The sequence below is a fragment of the Gorilla gorilla genome, chromosome 7 (assembly GCF_029281585.2).
Source record: "Gorilla gorilla gorilla isolate KB3781 chromosome 7, NHGRI_mGorGor1-v2.1_pri, whole genome shotgun sequence".
NCBI classification, from domain to species: Eukaryota; Metazoa; Chordata; class Mammalia; order Primates; family Hominidae; genus Gorilla; species Gorilla gorilla.
The window spans coordinates 99,763,776-99,783,493 of record NC_073231.2 but is presented as its reverse complement, the minus strand read 5'-3'; the positions used below and the strand labels follow the sequence as shown (position 1 = coordinate 99,783,493).

General features: G+C 42.3%; 1 protein-coding gene across 8 annotated transcripts; it reads right to left on the bottom strand.

The window, feature by feature from the left end:
* Positions 1-1,422: 1,422 nt before the first annotated feature.
* On the bottom strand, positions 1,423-10,656 carry PDP1 (pyruvate dehydrogenase phosphatase catalytic subunit 1). 8 transcript variants are annotated; one of them, XM_004047301.5, is made up of 3 exons: positions 10,423-10,656; positions 9,558-9,592; positions 1,423-5,486 (listed from the first exon to the last, which is right to left on the bottom strand). In XM_004047301.5, the coding sequence occupies exons 2-3, from the start codon at positions 9,586-9,588 to the stop codon at positions 3,829-3,831; spliced, it is 1,689 nt and encodes a 562-aa protein (XP_004047349.3). In that variant the 5' UTR covers positions 9,589-9,592; positions 10,423-10,656; the 3' UTR covers positions 1,423-3,828. The 8 variants fall into 8 exon arrangements, with proteins under 8 accessions (XP_004047349.3, XP_055205369.1, XP_004047351.3 ...); XM_055349394.2 differs by lacking the exon at positions 10,423-10,656 and adding an exon at positions 10,360-10,375; XM_004047303.5 differs by lacking the exon at positions 10,423-10,656 and adding an exon at positions 10,284-10,301.
* Positions 10,657-19,718: the final 9,062 nt, after the last annotated feature.

The window sequence follows — 19,718 nt, the reverse complement described above, 5'->3', positions numbered from 1 at the left end:
AGACTCTCTTAAAAAAGACAAAAAACCCACCAAGGTATAATTTGCCATTTTCTCAATTTGTCATTAACACAATCATCTACCAAGCTTAATGAACTCAACAAACTTCTCAGTGGGAGAGGAACAGAGAGGCCAATAGCAAAGGGCCACGCCTTAATCCCACCGAACTTTTCACCATGAAAAATTCCCACCACTTGTTTTAAGGGCATTAAGGGTCCTATCATCAAAGCTTTAACATAAAACTTACCTGTAATCATTATTTGCAAAGTTAAAGCTACACCTTAACCAAACAGCATTTCTGAGAATTATTAATCTAAAAATTATCTTTAAAGGGGGGCAGGGGGAGACTGACAACATCCATCAATAGAGAATGGATAAATTGTGATACATTCAAACACTGGAATGCTACCCAGTAATAAGGAACAGACTATGAATACAATCAACAACATAAGTGAATCTCCAAAAACTGAGCAAAAGTAAAACATAAAAAGTACATATGTGGGCCAGGTGCAGTGGCTTACGCCTGTGATCCCAGTACTTTGGGAGGCTGATGTGGGCAGATCACTTGAGGTCAGGAGTTTGAGACCAGTCTGGCTAACATGGTGAAATCCCGTCTCCACCAAAAATACAAAAGTTAGCCAGGTGTGGTGGCACATGCTTGTAGTCCCAGCTACTCCGGAGGCTGAGGCAGGAGGATTGCTCAAACCCAGGAGGCGGAGGCTGCTGTGAGCCGAGATCATGCACTCCAGCCAGGGCGACAGAGCAAGACTGTCTGAAAAAAAAAAAAAGTACATGTATGATTTATATAAATTTCTAGAAGCAAAATTATAGTGAGAGAAGTGGAATGATAGTTATGAGGGGAGGGATTATGAGGGGAGGGATTAACTGGAAAGGGGCATAGGGAATTTTCTGAAGAAAAAGTTTTATATCTTTGTTGGGGTGTTACCAAATGTTACATCGCAAATTTTAAATCTGTGCATTTTGTTTAAATTATACCTCAATTTTGGCCGGGCGTAGTGGCTCACGCCTGTAATCCAAACACTTTGGGAGGCCAAGGCGGGTGGATCACAAGGTCAGGAGTTCAAGACCAGCCTGGCCAACATGGTGAAACCCCATCTCCACTAAAAATACAAAAATTAGCCAGGCGTGGTGGCCTGCACCTGTAGTCCCAGCTACTTGGGAGGCTGAGGCAGAAGAACTGCTTGAACCCAGGAGGCAGAGGCTGCAGTAAGATGAGATCGCACCACCGCACTCCAGCCTGGGTGACAGAGCGAGACTCCATCTCAAAAAAAAAAAAAAAAAAAATTTACCTCAATTTTTACAAATTTGAAGTACTATGTATCTACTGGGTCCTAAAATTAAATATAATCTACCATACATAGGAAGCATCTAATCAATCTTGTTATTAAAAACCAACACAGGACATTCAGAAAGCAGATATGAAGCTTTAATTCACCATGGGCATTTCTCCAACCATTCTGTACATTAAACTTTCATGTCTTCACACATATACATCTTTTATAAGACAGTTTTCTTACCAATATGGTACTCTGTACCATACCAACATTCCATTTAACTAGTTAAGGGTGTATTATATAACATGAACCACTGATTAAATATAAATACAGAAGTTGAATACATAGGTTAGAAAGTTTAAATTTTAAAAAAATCTAAGAAAGGCTAAATACCATAAAGGTTACATGTATTCTTTAATTCTAGACACCGTATAACAGTGACAACCAATTACAATAAAATCACAATTGCTTTTAGATGACAGTACTTTCAGATTTCTAATACGCAATTACTTTCATTTCCACAATGTCAACTTCATGCTGCATTTTCTTTTCTATAGAGCAGACCAGCTTCTAGACTGCAGACGAAGTTTCTTGTGTAATAATACTACTATCTTGATCATGACCACAAGAAACCAATTTTATATTCCCTGTACTATAGAGATGAGACATTATTTGGTGTATAATATGAAACTCTTAAGTGGTGGTGTTCAAGAACATTCAAATAGTAGCTGAAAATAGGGTTTGCTAGAGCAGTCCACATATTTCATTAAAAGAAAAATGCCCAGTCAAAACATTTAGAAATAAATATATAGTACAGCCTTTCCCTCTCCCAAATACTAGCCAGGAAAAAAGTTCCAAGCTGACTTAAAAAAAAAAAAAACACACAAATAAAAACAAAACACCTCAAAAAATAAACATTATATGATATTCTGAGCAGCAATCTTCCTGAGTCTATTTTCAATTGAAACAAATTCTGCAGCCAATAGTACACTGATTCAGTATCCACAGTCCAGAAGGAGTTCTTGAACATCTAGTTCATATCCCCAAAAAATGTGAAAAGACTCCTAAACACCCAAGTTATTACACAATGGGAAGCTGATATTGGCTTGTATTAAAATCCAGGTGAATATCAAACATAATCACAGCCTTAACAGTGATGCTAGAATAAGTGATGAAAATATGTGCACAGCTGTATACAGATCACTATTAAACACAGGAACAAAATGCCATTTGATGCATATCAAATAGCTCCCAAAAAGCCAATTTGAATATATTTATTTCATTTACATTGATACAGTATTAGAAGGGACTGAATATAATTATGGAGACTGCTGCAAACATTTGATGCCACTAAGTGTTCTATTAAGCATCAGGCATGCACAGTAGTTACCTTTTAAAGTTTCTCATGTATATATCTTAACACATATATCTTAAGCTACAATATGTTTAAAGCATTTAGTCATTTTAAACCCAAATATTTTAATTGACCTATGTCTAAATGGAGAAAAACAGAAACTTCCTCCTGTCTCAATACCCAATGGCAATATTAAACCTTACTCCCCAAATTGATATTTAAACTTATTTTATTTATGTCATCTTTAAAATTCCAAAAATAATGAAAAGTCTTATCACTACTAAATAAGAAGTACGATTCCCCGGCAGCAGTCTACCCACCACACACTTACAACAGCATGCCAAGCCTTTGGGGATTACATAAGAGTGATGTGCTGGTGGCTACAGATGACAATAATTGAAGAGATCAGTCTCTTCTTTTCATTCTGGATCTCCTTATTTTAAACTAAAGCTTTTCATTAATACAAATAAAAAAATTTTTTTCTTTATTTAACTTCAATAGATAAAACTAAAAACTCTTATTGTCTCCAAGTGTGTGGCAAAATAGAAAATGTTTCAATTACATTAGGAAATCGGGTGGATAACGGAGTATAGTTATTCTACTTAAGAAGCATTCCAGTCAAATAATCACAAAAACAAATTCAGATTGCTTGGATCTTGGTCATTTATGGCTTGAAGAACTGGATTTGAAAACCACTTCAGGCTAAAATAAATGTATATGAATAATGCATAGACTGTGTATCTAGAAAATCATGCAATAAATATATGTTCTCATGTACACTGGAATCTCAGCGAAGAAAGGTGTGAACAGCACTGTTTCTTCACTTTAACCAAGAGACTACACACAGCAAGATACTTGCTTTTGGCCTATTCAAGATCTTATTTGCCAGGTCATCCTAATTTTCTCAGGTTGGTAAAAGAAGCCAATGTTTCAAGACACCTGTGATAAAGAAGTGACTTGCTTCAAGTGCAGGTGCCATGAAATCTGAGCTAGGCAGAACCAGACTCTCCTGACCCTGCCACCCTGCTGCAAAGTCAATTTGGAGTAACTGACTAGCTAGAGTATCAAAAGGGTAAATGCTTAGAATGACCAACTGGAAATGTTTATTATAGTAGTATCTTTTTTAAAAATCTGCCCTTTAAATGTATATCATTTGAGAATTGCCAGTGAAAGAGCCACTCACTATTCTTGGTTTTGATACGCCCCTACGACATGAGAATTGAACTGAACTACAATGATTGTAATGTCATCTCTGTACATTCGAGCAAGCTCTTCAGGAAGACTAAGCATTTTAGAGAGGCGCTCATGATCAACAGTCCCAAACTCGTTGTTGCCCACAGCGTGGCGAATGAGATGGGTTGCTGCGTTCTGATCCTCAAATACCGAGGACATTTTGGTTCTCCTTTCTGTTAAAAGGCCGTGCATCTGTCCCAGAGTCACCTTGTAGCCACCAACAGCTATTGGCTGTTGGTGATGCATGCCAGTTAGGTACTCACCCACAATCCTAACCACATCCTGCCTATGCATAGTCTCCCACAACCCATCAGTAGCCAACACCAGAAACTTATCCTGTGGCCTTAATCGGTGGTAAGTTACCTCTGGCTCAGCAGTGAGATAAGGAGGTGTGTGATAATTAGGAGGAATAAACTTGGTATATTCATTGTCATTCAACTGGTCTGGGCCAGATTCTATCACTCTCTTTTGAAGGTCAATGCTCCATTTGAACTTTACATCTCCAAATGCCCTAAATGGCATCAGCAAGCCAAGCAGCCGATCCTGTTTCACGACACTCTTGGCCTCACTCTTTGGATGTTCCAATTTCAGCCGTTCTAGTTCTCTTTCATTTTGAGCATTGTGGTCATTAGACAGCGTGACCGCTGACCATGAGCCGTCCTCTTCCTGCACACCCAGCATGGCTCTGCTATCGCCAGTATTGGCCACATGAAGGTCAACACCATCCACATGGGCCACACAAGCAGTGGCTCCAGAAAATGCCACTCGAAGCACCAGGTAGTTGAGAAAGGAATTAGGATCACCAACTTGCGCCTCCAAGGAGATGTCATTATCAAGCCTCTTGAAGGCATTAATTAGAGCCTCCTTAACATCAATATCAGTTGACTCACCAGTGTTGAGGTCTATAAGCTCTTGCCAGTAAGTCCTCAAGCTGTTAAAGTACAATTTGGATGCCTCCTTACTAAAGTAATCATTGGGGTGCTTGTGCCACTGGAGAATGGGTAGCAGTGCCCGGCCGCTCTCCACTGCATTTTCAATCTCTAGCAAAGTCTCATGGGGTAACAAAGAGACAGCAATATAATAAAAGAGTCTTTCACTGACTGCCTGGGAACAAGCACAACCTGCATGGCCATCAAAAACCCCCAAAAGCATCCCTCTGGTCTGCAAGCAGGTTGCTGCACTTCTCCGGTCCTCAATGGGTGCATTTGCAGGCAGCTGATTGCTGTCAAACCCAAGGATAGAACTGACATTCTTGCCATCAAATTCTGGCACTTTGAAACTGTATTCATTAGCTTTAAGGATACTATTGACTTGTGGAGGTGTGAGGTAAAATTTCTGTGGTGTGGAAGCATATCTCCTTCCTTGGGTGTACTGCCACCAGTTCTCCTTTGGCCTGCAAAAGGTAGCATATGCTGGATGAGGTGTGTATCTCAGTCGACTCTGAGGAATGTATGATGAGGAACAACAGAGATGTTTGTGGTGGCAGTAACATGCAGTGCCATAGATCCTGCTCAGTTCACAGTTACGGATGAGAGGAAAAAACAGTTGAGTTGGTGCTGGCATGGCATCAGAGAACAGTGGCAGGCTGGAACTTCTGACTGGGATTCCTAGACAGCAAATTAGACAGATGTACACAAAGAAAAGAGTTACATTTCAGGATACTTAATCTAGCTTTGCCTTTATAACAAATATTAAGCAAGTCAATCTACATGTTAAGCCTTTGCTAGAAGGTACTACATTTTATACACACATCATGTACTATTTCTACAGGGTATATTCTGGCAGGCACAACTACCAATCATTCGTGGAACCACTACTGAACTCCTGGCTCCTATACTCAAACTTCAATTTTCTCTTTTCTTTGTCGTCCTTTGTGCAGTACAAACTGTGCAGAATGTACAACAGATTTGGCTGGGGAAAGCTGAGGAGATGAAGGTTATATAACATTATGCAGTAGCCGTCTACCTGACCAATCATCCTTCTCCCTCCCTATTCTTAAAAAATGCCTTGAAATCTCCCATTTTACACAGGGACTTCTTCCATTTATGAAGACCCTTTACATAGACCTGTGGTCAATTTTTGGCATGATTACACATGGCTATGACCAAAAATGTTAAGATGCAGCCAAACATATGTGTATTTATGAATCACTTGTACATCATATACATATATGACTACAGTAATATGCATTGTAACATATATAGAAAAATTTCTACATAATTAAATAAAAAAAGAAATTCCATATTTCTCTCCTGTACCCCAGTAGATGGTCTTGCAAAACTTGTTTCTCTAGACCACTGTGGCAATTTGCCAGGCTAACGGGCATAGGTCTGCCACCAACTCCCAAATAATCTTGGAAAAGTCAGCTCACATCTTTGAGTCTCACTCTTCTAACCTGTAAAGGAACATCAACAGAGCAGATGCTATCTAAGGCTCTTCTAGGATTCATGCCTTTATGCTTATGGAAGTGAGGTTTTTAAATAAAATTCAGGTTTCATTTATTCACTGTTGAATTCTACCGTGCCCTTCATGATTTAAAAAAAAAAAAAAAAAGTTTAAGTATTGCAGTAGCTCTAAAGCTTTGTTAGTAACATAAATGGTTTCAGTCCTAGAACTTAATTTACCTACTAACAATGTTCCCTGCTTAGCAGCTATAAGGAAAACCCATAGAAGTATTTTCATCTACTATGGATCCAAAGTAGAATTAACCCCTAGAAAAATGTTTTCTTGGATATGGTAGTCACTCTGATTTGATCATTACACAATGTCTACCAATATATACATGCACTGAAACATCACATTGTACCCCATAAATATATAATATTATGTGTCAATTGTAAATTAAAAATAAATTTTAAAAGACCAAAAATGTTTTCTCTCACATTTAAAAAAAAAAAAAAAGGTATTTACTTGCTCCAGGGAAGCAGTATAGTCAAATAATAGTCTAAGGTTTGGGTTGAAAAGGTACAGCAATATAATTACAAACTTAAAAAAAATCCTATCACTCACTATATGCGCTGAAAATAATGTCTGGGCATTTATTTGGGAAATTTAATGAATATATCATTAATCTAGATAATTTGGGCAAGAAAAAAAATCCCTCTTCTTCCTCAATAACATATATTTTCCCTGAATTCTTGAGATACTGCTTCAAAATAGTCATTTGTACTATAAAGAAACACTTTGGAAATACTTTAAATAAACAAATGCAATAAACAAAAAGGAACACGGAAAATAAAACCATCTGAGTTAATAGCAACTATTCCTTCCCACGGCTAAACAAATATCATAGCAAGTGTCAGCCATATATTATTTTCATGTATCTTTTTTGAAGAATAATTTGAGAAAAAGTAATAAATCGGGGTAGAGGGAAGCAAAGAAAACTAAACACTGAATAATCACTGATTCTTGTTTGTTTCTGTAATAAGCACTGAATAAGCCAGCCACACAGATTCTCTTCTGCAAGTAGTAGAAAGTACCATCATTTTAACTGCACTGTCTAAGAAGGGATTTGTTTAAGAAAATGAAGACGAGATCAGGCAATAGAAAGTAATGGCTAAAATTTTGGAAATAAGAATCTGTAACTAAGAAGGCATTCTGAAATGCACTAATGAAAAACAGAAATTCCAGAAAAACGGGAACCCATCAGGAGTAACCATTTAAATAAAAGCAATTCAAACTGAATACCTGAAAGTCATCCAGAGGTTAAGTGTACATGACTGAGCCAGAAGATGTGCTCAAATGTTGGGCCACATGACAGTGGCTTCCATACTTAAACCATATCTCTTTTTAGGTTTGCATGCAGAAAGCATATCAACTCATTTTGTGCTTTGTATAAAGGTTTTCTATCATTAAAAATGTAAACTAATGTAATCTTAATGAATTTTTCTTCATAATTTTATGACTGCATTTGCTCTTTCTTTAAAACTTAAGAATCTTACAGAAAAAAACAATGAAAATGTGCCTGTATGGAACGTAAATTTACTCAAAATACTATTTGTGTGGGGGGGAGGGAGGGTTGATAGATGCGTAACAGGGTTTGATTGTTTAATTAAGGAACAACAAGTCCAGGAAACCTGCACTTTCCTTAAATTCCTTTGCTTCGACATTTTTTTGCCGGGGGGGGAGGGAGGGCAGCGGGGGGAGGAATTTTGCTCTTGTTGCCCAGGCTGAAGTGCAATGGCGTGATCTCAGCTCATCGCAACCTCCACCTCCCGGGTTCAAGCGATTCTCCTGCCCGGCTAATTCTGTATTTTCAGTAGAGATGGGGTTTCACCATGTTGGTCAGGTTGGTCTCGAACTCCTGACCTCAGGCCATCCACCCGCCTCAGTCTCCTAAAGTGCTGGGATTACAGGCATGAGCCACTGCACCCGGCTTGGTTTGACATCTTTTCTACTTTTGTAATTGACTGCAAATGAATGAAATCTAGTGACAAAAAGCTAATGATTGACACAGCAGGTGCTTTTAACAATACTTACGTTCAAACATCAAATTCTCCACTACATTTTTCCTTCAAGGCAAAAATTCTTGAGATTAAAAACAAAAAAATGAGAGAGTGAATTTTATTGACTCTATCTTTCAGTTATGCAGAGGCTTAGTACATGGACTGAGATTATATCCTAATGCCCCAACTTCCAACATGCCTTCAAAAGACAAAATTCCTAGGGAAGGTGGAATTTATGAAAACTGTGCTGTAATTAATGAGCGTTCTATCCGCATCGGTACAAGTGATACATTCTCTCCATCAGATCAGATACCCTTGGGAGTCAAAGTACTTTCAAATGCTTTCATAAATAAGTAAGCAATGAAAAACTCTTAATATCCTTCAGATTATCCACTGATTCAACAACAAGAAAACCCTCTACATCATAACTTTTGCTGACAAGCTTGTTAAATTAGTGTAGAAGGCTCTTGATCAGGCAATAAGAACAGCATCCAGGTACAACTGTTGGTAAAACAGAGCAGTGTCAAATTTGCAAGTTATTCTTGATCACAATGTTCACGGAAAAGTTCCTATTCCATGATCTAGACTCAGCCACGTTGTATGCAGCATCTTCATCCCAGGCAGATTTGGCTGATTTTGCCAATGACTAATAAAGAAAGATGCACTGCAACCAGAAACAGGAAAGAGACCCGTCCATTCTTACTGATGTGCTTAGCAGAGCCTGTGCCAAGACATTTTTTCCACTCCATCAATAGACCCACGGACCAAATTAATTAGCAAATGCTATTAAGGCACCGACTCCAGAGTCCTTTAGCTTTGCAAAGCTTCTGATGTAAATGAAAAAGAAAAGCTATGCTAATCATTTAATGTGTCGGAACCCCAGTTTATGTAATCCGATTGCATTAAACACTCTACATAAAGACCATCCGCGATTTTTCAACATTTTTCTGGAAATGCCTAGCCATTTCACAGCTCCTGCTATCTTTTTACATAAATGAAGAAAGATACGAAGCACCACATGCCAGTACTTGTTTGATTAGTTTCCTTTGTCGCTACCTGAAAAACTGCACTCACAAAGACAACAAAGCTATCCCAATCCAAGACGCCTTTGTCCCTTTTTCCAATCTATCTCATCCCTTAATACCACGCTGATCCATCTAAAACCATCCATACACAAAAATCTGTCACCATCCTTCCTGGGTACCCAACGCAGGTAGTTAAGTGAATACCTACCAATTCGTCTGGGCCCGGGACACACACACATTCTCCTGTCATCACAACACGGAGCCGACAACATCCACAACCCGCGCGGGCAGCAGCAGCGACAGCAGCACCGGCCCATTGAAAGCAAGGCAGAGATGCTCATTAGAGGAGGCGGCGGCGGGGAGGCGGGAGCGGAGGAGGGGCGAGGTCTCGCTCCAGCCCGGTGAATGGGCTGGGAGGTGGGGGGAAGAGGATGGAGGAGGGATAAAGGGGTGGAGAGAACAAGGAAGCCAACCAAACCAACCCACCCCGCCGGGGAGGCAGAGCCACAGCCCAAGGCAGCGGGGCCCAGGCGCGAGCAGGGGTGCGCCCCGAGGGCCAGCCCCTCCATCCAGCCGGGGCGCGAAGCCCATGGACTGCAGCCCCGCCCGCTGCCCGCCCCGCCCTGCCCGGCCCGGCCCCGCCCCACGGGTGCCCGTTTCAGTCCAGACGAACAGGGGCCGGCCGGTGTCAGGCTGCCAGCGGGGCCAGCCCTGACCCGGGGTGCGTCAGGGAGACCCTCAGGCAGTGCCGCAGCCCTACAGCCTCCCTGGAGCTCACTCTGCCGCCTGCCCCGCGGCGCCCTTCGTGCTGACAGCTGGAGCGCAGGGGCCGGAAGACGCTAGGGCTGCACGGCGCCCCCGCCCCCGCCCCCAGCCCCCCGACGGCCCCCAGCGCCGCCGCGCCCGCCCCACAGCCCCGACGCCCGGCGCGCACCTGGCGCTCCAGGGCTCGTCCCGCCCTCCGCACGCCCGCGGCCGCCGATCCGCGAGCACGCCCGGCGCCTCCTCACAACTTTGGACGGGTGGAGGATCTCGGACGGGGCGGCTCGTGGCAGGGAGTAGGGAATACGAACCGGGCACAGCAGGAGACCAAACGATTCTTCCCGACGATGAGGGGGCGACAACGACGCCACCGCTCGGCGCTCTTTCCACGCAGCCCCGTGCAGCTCCCGGAGCGCGAGCCCTCACCCCCGGCCTGCCCACTCTGCTCCCCTACCGTGCGGGGCCGCCACCCTGCCCCGCCCGCACGTTCGGGCCGGAGTGCTTCCCGCCTGCCGATTGGCTGCGCAGTGACGAGTGGGAGGGGAGGCGGAGAGGGCTGCGGCCGGGGGTGGGGCGGGGGCGGAAGAGGAGCGCGCTCCCCGCCAGCTTTGTGACGTCACGGGGGTCAGACAATCCCTTCCATTCGGCGCGAGCCGCCCATTGGTTCCCCGGGCCCGCCTCACGTGACCCCCCCACCCCCCCGCCCCAGCGAGTGGAAGGTGTGGCTGCGTGGCGCTAGGGAGCGGTGGTCTGTGGAGCTCGGCGGCGTTGGCGGAGCAGGCTGCGGGGTCGGGAGAGGGGAGGCGCCTGGGCCGGCTCCAATGTCTTCGCGTGCGTGGGGCCGGAGGAACGGGCTGCTCCCCTGCCGTGCAGGCTTCCTCGAATCCCTGGCACCTCTGCGGGGATGCGGTGGTGTGGGTGGCCGGCCCAGCGGCCAAGCCTCCCCTGCCCCTCGCGGTTGGGTGCGGGCTTCCCAGGGTAGGCTGCGGGAGCGGCTCCCAGCCTCACGGGAACCTCAACTCCCTGCGGCTCACCCCAGCCTGCGGTACAAGGCGTAGCAAAGAACCTCGAGAGTAGCTGTTGCTTCGTTCGTTTGATACGTTGCAGATTTTAGGAGCATTAACGCCCATCATGTTTTCTGTCGTCCCAGGGAGAGGAAGCAGGTGTAGACAGCAGCAAGAGGGAGTTGTGATGAGGGAATTCTCTCTGTAGCGTAGATGTGTGCTCACGTTCTCTGAGGAGTTTTGAAATCAGTATTGTTTCCGTTGCCCTGAATGGTTACAAGGAGAGAACACTGGACTTGGAGTCAGAAAACCTTCATCCAAGTCATTCCCTGCTCTAAGTCCCATTTCTGCTCCATGAGATTGTTTCCACCTCAGATGAGATTGGACTTAAGGTGGCATTGGTATTGGCTGTGGTGAAACAAGATATCTTCGAGGGCTCTTCAGTGATTTACATCCATACATCCCTTTTATGGGATAGTGGCTTCTGAAAGCTTCCTTGGCAATGGCAGATAGAGCATTGCACTTATCTTCCCTAGTGTTCACCAATAAGTTGACTTTGATTTATTACACATAACTTCTTACTAGCCAGTCAGGTTCACAAAATGATGTGGAGTGAATTTCTTTTTATGTAATAAAAAAAGTTATATACCCAAACTGGTCCTTTATAACTCCTGGATCTTTCAAGTTGCTGTATTCTCTGTTCTCTAAATAAACTAGAGGAGACTCTTTTTGCCCATCCCCAGGTTACCCATGGAACTTTTGTGGCTAGTCTGTCTGGCCTTCATCCCAGTTTTTACAGGTCCATCTGCCTCCCTTCATCCTCTCCTTTTTGCTTCTCAAATGGGCTTCCCATAAATTGCAAATATTCTCCACTACTCTTCCTGTCATTTAATTTAAGTATCTGGTTTCTTCTTCATAGATGCATAGGATGGTGTAGCCTAGTGATTAAGAGTGCAGCTGGAGCCAAGCTGGCTGGGTTCCATTCCCAGCTCTGCAGCTTTCTGTGTGGTCATGGGCAACTCTGCATGCCTCATTCTCTCACATGTAAGATAAAAATGTAAAAAGTAATAGCAGGGCTGTATTAAGAGAGTTGACATATATAGCTTGCTAAGAAAGTACATAGCATGTAGTGTTATATAAGTGTTAGCTATTCTTGATATTATCGACATGTCCAGGTCAGTGTTTTAGATTAAGAACTCCTAGCAAGTAGGAGACCCAGGCTCCCAAGTGCATTATATTCTATAGTTAGGTACTAATAAGTTATTAATAGAATGGAGAATCTTAGAACCTTAGAGTATCAGTTTAAATTCATTTATATGGAGGATCTCTGCCTCTTAACCCTTACTTTGTGGACATGGAGACCACTTAACTGAAGCTGTGAGTGGAATTTTAAGAGTTTCTGCTTTATGACCCAGAAATGAAGTACATACTAGACTTCTCTGTTGTCTTATCAACTTTTTCCTGGCCAGGCTTGGTGGGCTCCTGCCTGTAATCCCAGCACTTTGGGAGGCTGGGGCGGAAGAATTGCTTGAGCCCAGAGATCAGCCTGAGCAACATAGACCTCATCTCTACAAAAAATCTAAAAAGCAATTAGCTGGGTGTGGTGGCGCGTGCCTATAGTCTCTGCTACTCAGGAGGCTTGCTTGATCCCAGGAAGCTGAGGCTGCTGTAAGCAGTGATGCATCAGTGCACTCCAGCCTAGGCGAGTAAGCAAGTTCCCGTCTCAAAAAAACCAAAAAGCTTTTTTTTTAATGGTTGTGAAATAGAGTAGTAAGAATCCAACATCCAGGCCAGGTGCGGTGGCTCACACCTGTAATCCCAGCACTTTGGGAGGCCAAGGCAGGTGGATTGCTTGAGGACAGGAGTTTGAGACCAGCCTGGCCAACATGGTGAAACCTATCTCTACTAAAAATACAAAAAATTATCTGGGTGTGGTGGTGGGCATCTGTAATCCCAGCTACTTGGGAGGCTGAGGCAGGAGAATTGCTTGAATCTGGGAGGTGGAGGTTGCAGTGAGCTGAGATTGCAGCAGTGCACTCTAGCCTGGGCAACAGAGTGAGACTCCGTCTCCAAAAAAAAAACAGAGTCCAACATCCATATCAAATGACCTCTTCAAAGCTGTTACCTTAGTAGCAACCCTTATTCCACACTGACATTGCCATTATTCAGAGCACTTTTAAAACTCCCTTTTCAAATTGTTTTCAGATCTGCACAGGAAACTCCAACTTGTTTTACTATAACCAACACTTTGGTTTTATACCAGAATAGTATTGATTCCCATCTTATTCTTCTTAGTTCTGAATGACCTGGATATTTCTAAAAATAACACCCACTCTCAAAAAAACTGGTATTTGCCACCACTAAATATAGTCAAAAGAATTTTGACATAAGTATTGAATGCCAAGGTGTTTTTGAAATCAGAATAAAGCCTTCCTAAAGTGATGGCTTTGAAATAATCTCATTTACAGGTATAAGTTTTGTCCTCTGGTTGTAAAGTTGTATGGTTCAGTGAGAGGTATATTATAAATAAACTACCCTTCTGCAGAGGTACTAACTGCTGGTACAACTGGAGGAGATTCTTTAGTATCTCAACCTTGATTCTCCTCTGGCCTGGCTTTGTTCCTGTTTCTAGATGGAGCTCCATTTAGCCACCTACTGGGCTTGCTTCAAAAGTGCTGTTTGTTATCACATGGCCAACTGGCCAGGGCCAGGACAGGTACTTGGGTTTACTGCGTTGACCCCAGACTGTTTTAGCCACCAGAGCACTTGTTGATACTTCAACATTGGGAAGTGTTGAAAAGCAGCACTGAAACAACCCAGGAACGTTGTCGAGAAGGTAGGGAAGGAGAGAGGAAGGGGCTTCAAAAATAGTATGGTACTAAGAAAGCACTGTGCAAAATCACCTGTTTACACAAATGCTTTCTGTGATAAACAAAAATGCAGTGACATTTCCTGAATGTGAACCTTGACATTTAGTCATCCATTTGCCCTAGGACAGATTTGAAAATGAGCAATGCTTGATCAGATTGGCCTGATGTTCTTGGGGGCAGGTGATAAGACCCTTAGACCCTTAGGGGTATTGGAGGTTAGCTTTGACAACATGGAGATGATCCAGCAGTCTCAGTGGTGCCAGCTAAGAAGCTTAAAATAGACCTGCATGTGGGTCTGAGATGCCCTCACCCTGATGGTTACTGATTTACTGTGGCCTTTGCCAAAATCAGCAGTCACAGAGGAAAGAGGCTGGTTTACCATACTCCTCTAGCACCTGTTTCCCTACAGGTCTTGGCTAGGAAATCAGCAAGAAATTGCCAAGTAACTAAAGAATGGCTACCTGTTTTATTACCATGTCAGTGTCAGGAGTTGCTTCTTTGAAATTAAGTTGTTTGGAGTTAGCAGTGAGATTGACGAATCATCTATACAAAAGAAACAACGTGTACTGTGGTTCATCTCCTTTGGACCAGAGACTGTTCTAGATGCTTTCACATTTGTCTGATTTTATATTTGAAAAGGAATCCATTCTCATCAGAATTCATGAGACAATAGAATGTTCAAGGGGGGAAAAGCTTTATTCTCTTACAAAATGAGGGACCAAAGGCTCTTGGCTGGCAGGCAGTAAGTTTCTGTGTACTAATTGAACATGACACAGAATACAAAAAGTAGGTGTCTGGGGTTGCGTAATGATAGAATTCAAGTGCTTTACCAAAAGGATTGCATGCCTGTGGCCCTGAGATTGGCACATACTTCAAAAATTCCTGTTAGTTAGCCTATCTTCAAATACTAAAGATGACATGTATGGGCAAGAGGGGAGAGATGAAAGGGGAGGTAGGTGTTGGTGTTAGTATCTGGCCATCAGGCAATTTGGCAAGATTAATTTTTTATTCAGTATAATTCTGTAGGTGGATTCCCCAAAGCACAGAGGGTATGAGGTGGAGGACAGGCTTCCGGGGAACTGAGACATTGGGGTGTGTCTAGAGCACTTCCTACAATAGGTGCCAGTCATGGCTGCCCCGAAGCAGGTCCTGCCAATCTACAGACTTCAGTAGGAGTCCCCAAGCTGTGAACTCAAAAATAGTAGTGGCTGATTTGCATACTTTTTAAAAGCTATAATTCTTTGCGTATCTGAACTACTTAGAGTATAAGTTTTTCAAGAACAGGGAACATGTCTTTTTACCCACCAATACAAACCCATGGCCTGGCATATAGTGAAAACTAACAGGTAGCAGATGCTTCCTTTCTACCACTCTCTATTCTAAGTGCACTGACTCCTTATGAGGCAGGCATTTTTCTTATATCCATTTCACAGGAGAGGAAACTGAATCTCAATAAGGGTAATTTGCCCTAGGATCACATAAGTAAGAAGTTGTGGAGCCATCTACTCCAGAGCTTGACACTAAGGCACTATGTTATAGTATAGTGATCACTACGTGTAATAGGAGCTCAATGATGAATAAATGGACTTGTTTTAAATGAAGGAAAAGAAAATGACATGTTTCAATGGGTGAATGAAAATACTTCATGAATGAATAAATGAATATGTCACCTTTTATTATATTCCTTAGGTTTCAAAAGGGCTTATGTCAGGATTAGGATTTAATTCTAGCTTTGTGAAAACTAAAGAAAGTTTTACGTTTTCATTATGGGTTTGAGGGCAAACTGCATCCTTATAACTGGAGAATTTCCACCCATGCTTATTGTGTCTATAACCAGCAGTAAAGTTTGCACAGCTAAGTGTATCACCACTGAATAGCCACTCTTGTTAGAGAGCTGCAGGGTTTGAATATAGTTTATCAGGAGAACCAATCATACCTTATAAAAGCATATTTTCCTTAGAAAACAGATACTGTATTTGTAGGTGAATACCTACTGTATTCAACTCACATTCTAATATAACTATAGTTGATAATATGATTTGAAGTGAACAATTTGATTTGTTAAAAGCAGTAAGTTAATATTCAGTTCAAAATGTTACTTTTATGTTTAAGCAGTATCAACTGGAGAGAAAAAAGTTTAAGGAGAGAAAAAAAAGCAATGAATTAAAGAGGAACAATAGATATTGAATTATACATCTAGTTTCTGCCAGAAACGATGGGCTCTGGGATTCTAATCAGAACATTCAGAGAAATACTCAGGTGCAATATCTGCATTTTGATTTTATCCCTCTTTAAGGCATACTGGTTTTGTGGAATGAGTATGAGTTGGAGTCAGAGACACTTGAGTTCAAACCCTAGCTCTGCTTCTTATTTTCTGGGTTTATCCTTCAAAATTTACCCAATAACTTCAACTTTTTAAAAAATCTAACATGTGTTGTAAGGATTAGGAATTAGCCAAATGATAACTGGCAAATAACGCCAAATGTTAGTACTTAAAAATGAATTTCCTATTGCTGCTGTAACAAATGACCACAAATTCAGTTGCTTAAAATAACACACATATTATCTTTCGGTTCTGAAGGTCAGAAGTCTGAAATGGGTCTCACTGGGCTCAAATCAAGGCATCAGCAGGGCTGTGCTTCCTTCTGGGAGCTCTAAGGGAGAATCCATTTTCTTTCCTTTCTCAGCTTTGAGAAGCTGCCCACATTCTTTGGCTCATAGCTCCTTTCTCCATCTTCAGTGTTAGCAGAGTAGCACCTTCCAGCCACTCTCTGACTTTGACTTCCTCCTCTGTCTTCATTTTAAAAAGATCCTGATGATTACATTGGGTACACGATGATAATTGAGAATAATCCCTTTATTTTAAAATCAGCTAACTAGCAACCTTAATTCCATGGGCAACCTTAATTCTCCTTTGCCATGTAACATAGCATATTCACAGGTTCTGGGATTATGATGTGGACATCTTTTTTTGGGAGAGAGGGAGCATTATTCTGCATACTGTGGCATTTTTCTCCCTTAACACTCATGTATTTATTAATATATTTATTAAAGGAAAATGAATAATAAAAAATATTTTTATCCTCAAGAAACCTAATATTTAGGTGGAGAGCTTAAATATATGCAAAAGACATTAACCAACAGTACAAGGCAGCAAGCAACAAGCTCCAATATGAGCCATTCAAATTTGTGTCACAGGCCGGACCTGGTGGCTCATGCCTGTAATCCTGGCACTTTGAGAGGCCAAGGTGGGAGGATTGCTTGAGCCTAGGAGTTCAAGACCAGCCTACGCAACATACAGAGACTTTGTCTCTACAACAAAATTTAAAAAAGTAGCCAGGCAAGGTAGCACACATCTGTAGTCTCCGTTACTTGGGAGGCAGAGGTGGAAGGATCACTTGAGCCCAGGGGCTCGAGGCTGCAGTGAGCTGTGATTGTGCCAGTGCACTCCAAAACAAAAAGAAAAAAAAAACCAACAACAAATTTTTGCTACAGGATTTTAGAGATCACTTAGGTGTGTGAGAGAGGGAAAAAAGAGTCACTAGAAATTTTGATTGTCTAAAAGCAGCAATGTAATGAGAATGCCCCCTTCCCTCTTCAAAACCTAAATGTGATTTTAGGTTGAGTTAGGAACAAAGGAGGTGATAGACTCCCTCCATTCTGCCTTGTTGAGTCCCCACCAAACTTTGAAGGGCATAAAAAATCTACAGTGTAGCAAGAGGAGGGCTACCAGCAGGATAAAAGGTTTAGAATCAGAACATATGAGAAGTTTAGAGATATTCATGGCATGCTCTTCAAATACTTTAATGATAGTCATATGAAAAGACAGCTAGCTTTGTCTTTGAAAACACCAGAGTTTGAAAAAACTAGGCCAGGTGCGGTGGCTCAACACCTGTAATCCCGGCACTTTGGAAGGCTGAGGCAAACGGATCACTTGAGGTCAGGAGTTCGAGACCAACCTGGCCAACATGGCAAAACCCCATCTCTACCAAAAATACAAAAATTAGCCAGGTGTGGTGGTGTGTACCTGTAATCCCAGCTACTTAGGAGGCTGAGGCATGAAAATCACTTGAACCTGAGAGGCAGTGGTTGTAGTGAGCTGAGATCGGCCACTGCACTGTAGCCTGAGCAAAAGAGTAAGACTCTTTCTCAAAAAACAACAACAACAAAACGGCCAGGCGTGGTGGTTCACGCCTATAATCCCAGCACTTTGGGAGGCCGAGGCAGGTGTATTACCTGAGGTCGGGAGTTCGAGACCAGCCTGACCAACATGGAGAAACCCCATCTCTAATAAAAATACAAAATTAGCCAGGCATGATGGCCCATGCCTGTAATCCCAGCTACTAGAGAGGTTGAGGCAGGAGAATTGCTTGAACCTGAGAAGCGGAGATTGCAGTGAGCTGAGATCGCACCGATGCAACTCCAGCCTGGGCAACAAGAGCGAAACTCCATCTCAAAAAAAAAAAAAAAGAAAACAAAAAAGAAAAAGTTAGAATTAAGTGTGTGGAAGTTAGATTTAAACTCAATACGATAACTTTAAAGTGGTTACAGTTTTCTGAAAATGAATGAGTTACCCCTTGAGACAATGAGTTTCCTGTTACTGGAGGTATTCAAATAGACTGTTGTTATGGGAAGTCAGGGACCCCGAACGGAGGGACCGGCTGAAGCCGTGGCAGAAGTACATAAATTGTGAAGATTTCATGGACATTTAGTAGTTCCCCAAATTAATACTTTTATAATTTCTTACTCCTGTCTTTACTGCAATCTCTGAACATAAATTGTGAAGATTTCATGGACATTTATCACTTTCCTAATCAATATTCTTGTGATTTCCCATGTCTGTCTTTACTTTAATCTCTTAATCCCGTCATCATAAACTGAGGATGTATGTCACCTCAGGACCCTGTGATGATTGCATTAACTGCACAGATTGTTTGTAAAGCATGTGTGTTTAAACAATATGAAATCTGGGCACCTTGAAAAAAGAATAGGATAACAGTGATGTTCAGGGAACAAGGGAGATAACCATTAGGTCTGGCTGCCTGAGAGCTGGGCGGAACAAAGCCATATTTCTCTTCTTTCAAAAGCAAATAGGAGAAATATCGCTGAATTATTTTTCTCAGCAAGGAACGGCCCTGAGAAAGAGAATGCATTCTCAGGGGTAGGTCTCTAAAATGGCCGCTCTGGGAATGTCTGTCTTACACGATTGCAGATAAGGGATGAAATAAGCCCCGGTCTCCCGTAGCACTTCCAGGCCTATTAGGATGATGAAATTCCCACCTAATAAATTTTGGTCAGACTGGTTGTCTGCTCTCAAACCCTGTCTCCTGATAAGATTTATCAATGACAACGTGTGCCCAGTGGTACATGAAACTTCATTAGCATTTTTAATTTCACCCTGGTCCTGTGATCTCCCCCTGCCTCCATTCACCTTGTGATATTTTATTGCCTTGTGAAGCATGTGATCTCTGTGACCCACACCCTATTCGTACACTCCCTCCTCTTTGAAAATCACTAATAAAAACTTGCTGATTTTGTGGCTTGGGGGGCATCACGGAACCTGCCGACATGTGATGTCTCCCCTGGACACCCAGCTTTAAAATTTCTCTCTTTTGTACTCTTTCCCTTTATTTCTCAGACCAGCTGACACTTAGGGAAATAGAAAAGAACCTATGTTGAATTATTGGGGGTGATTCCGCCGATAGAATGTAGACAACAAATGACAAAGAATGT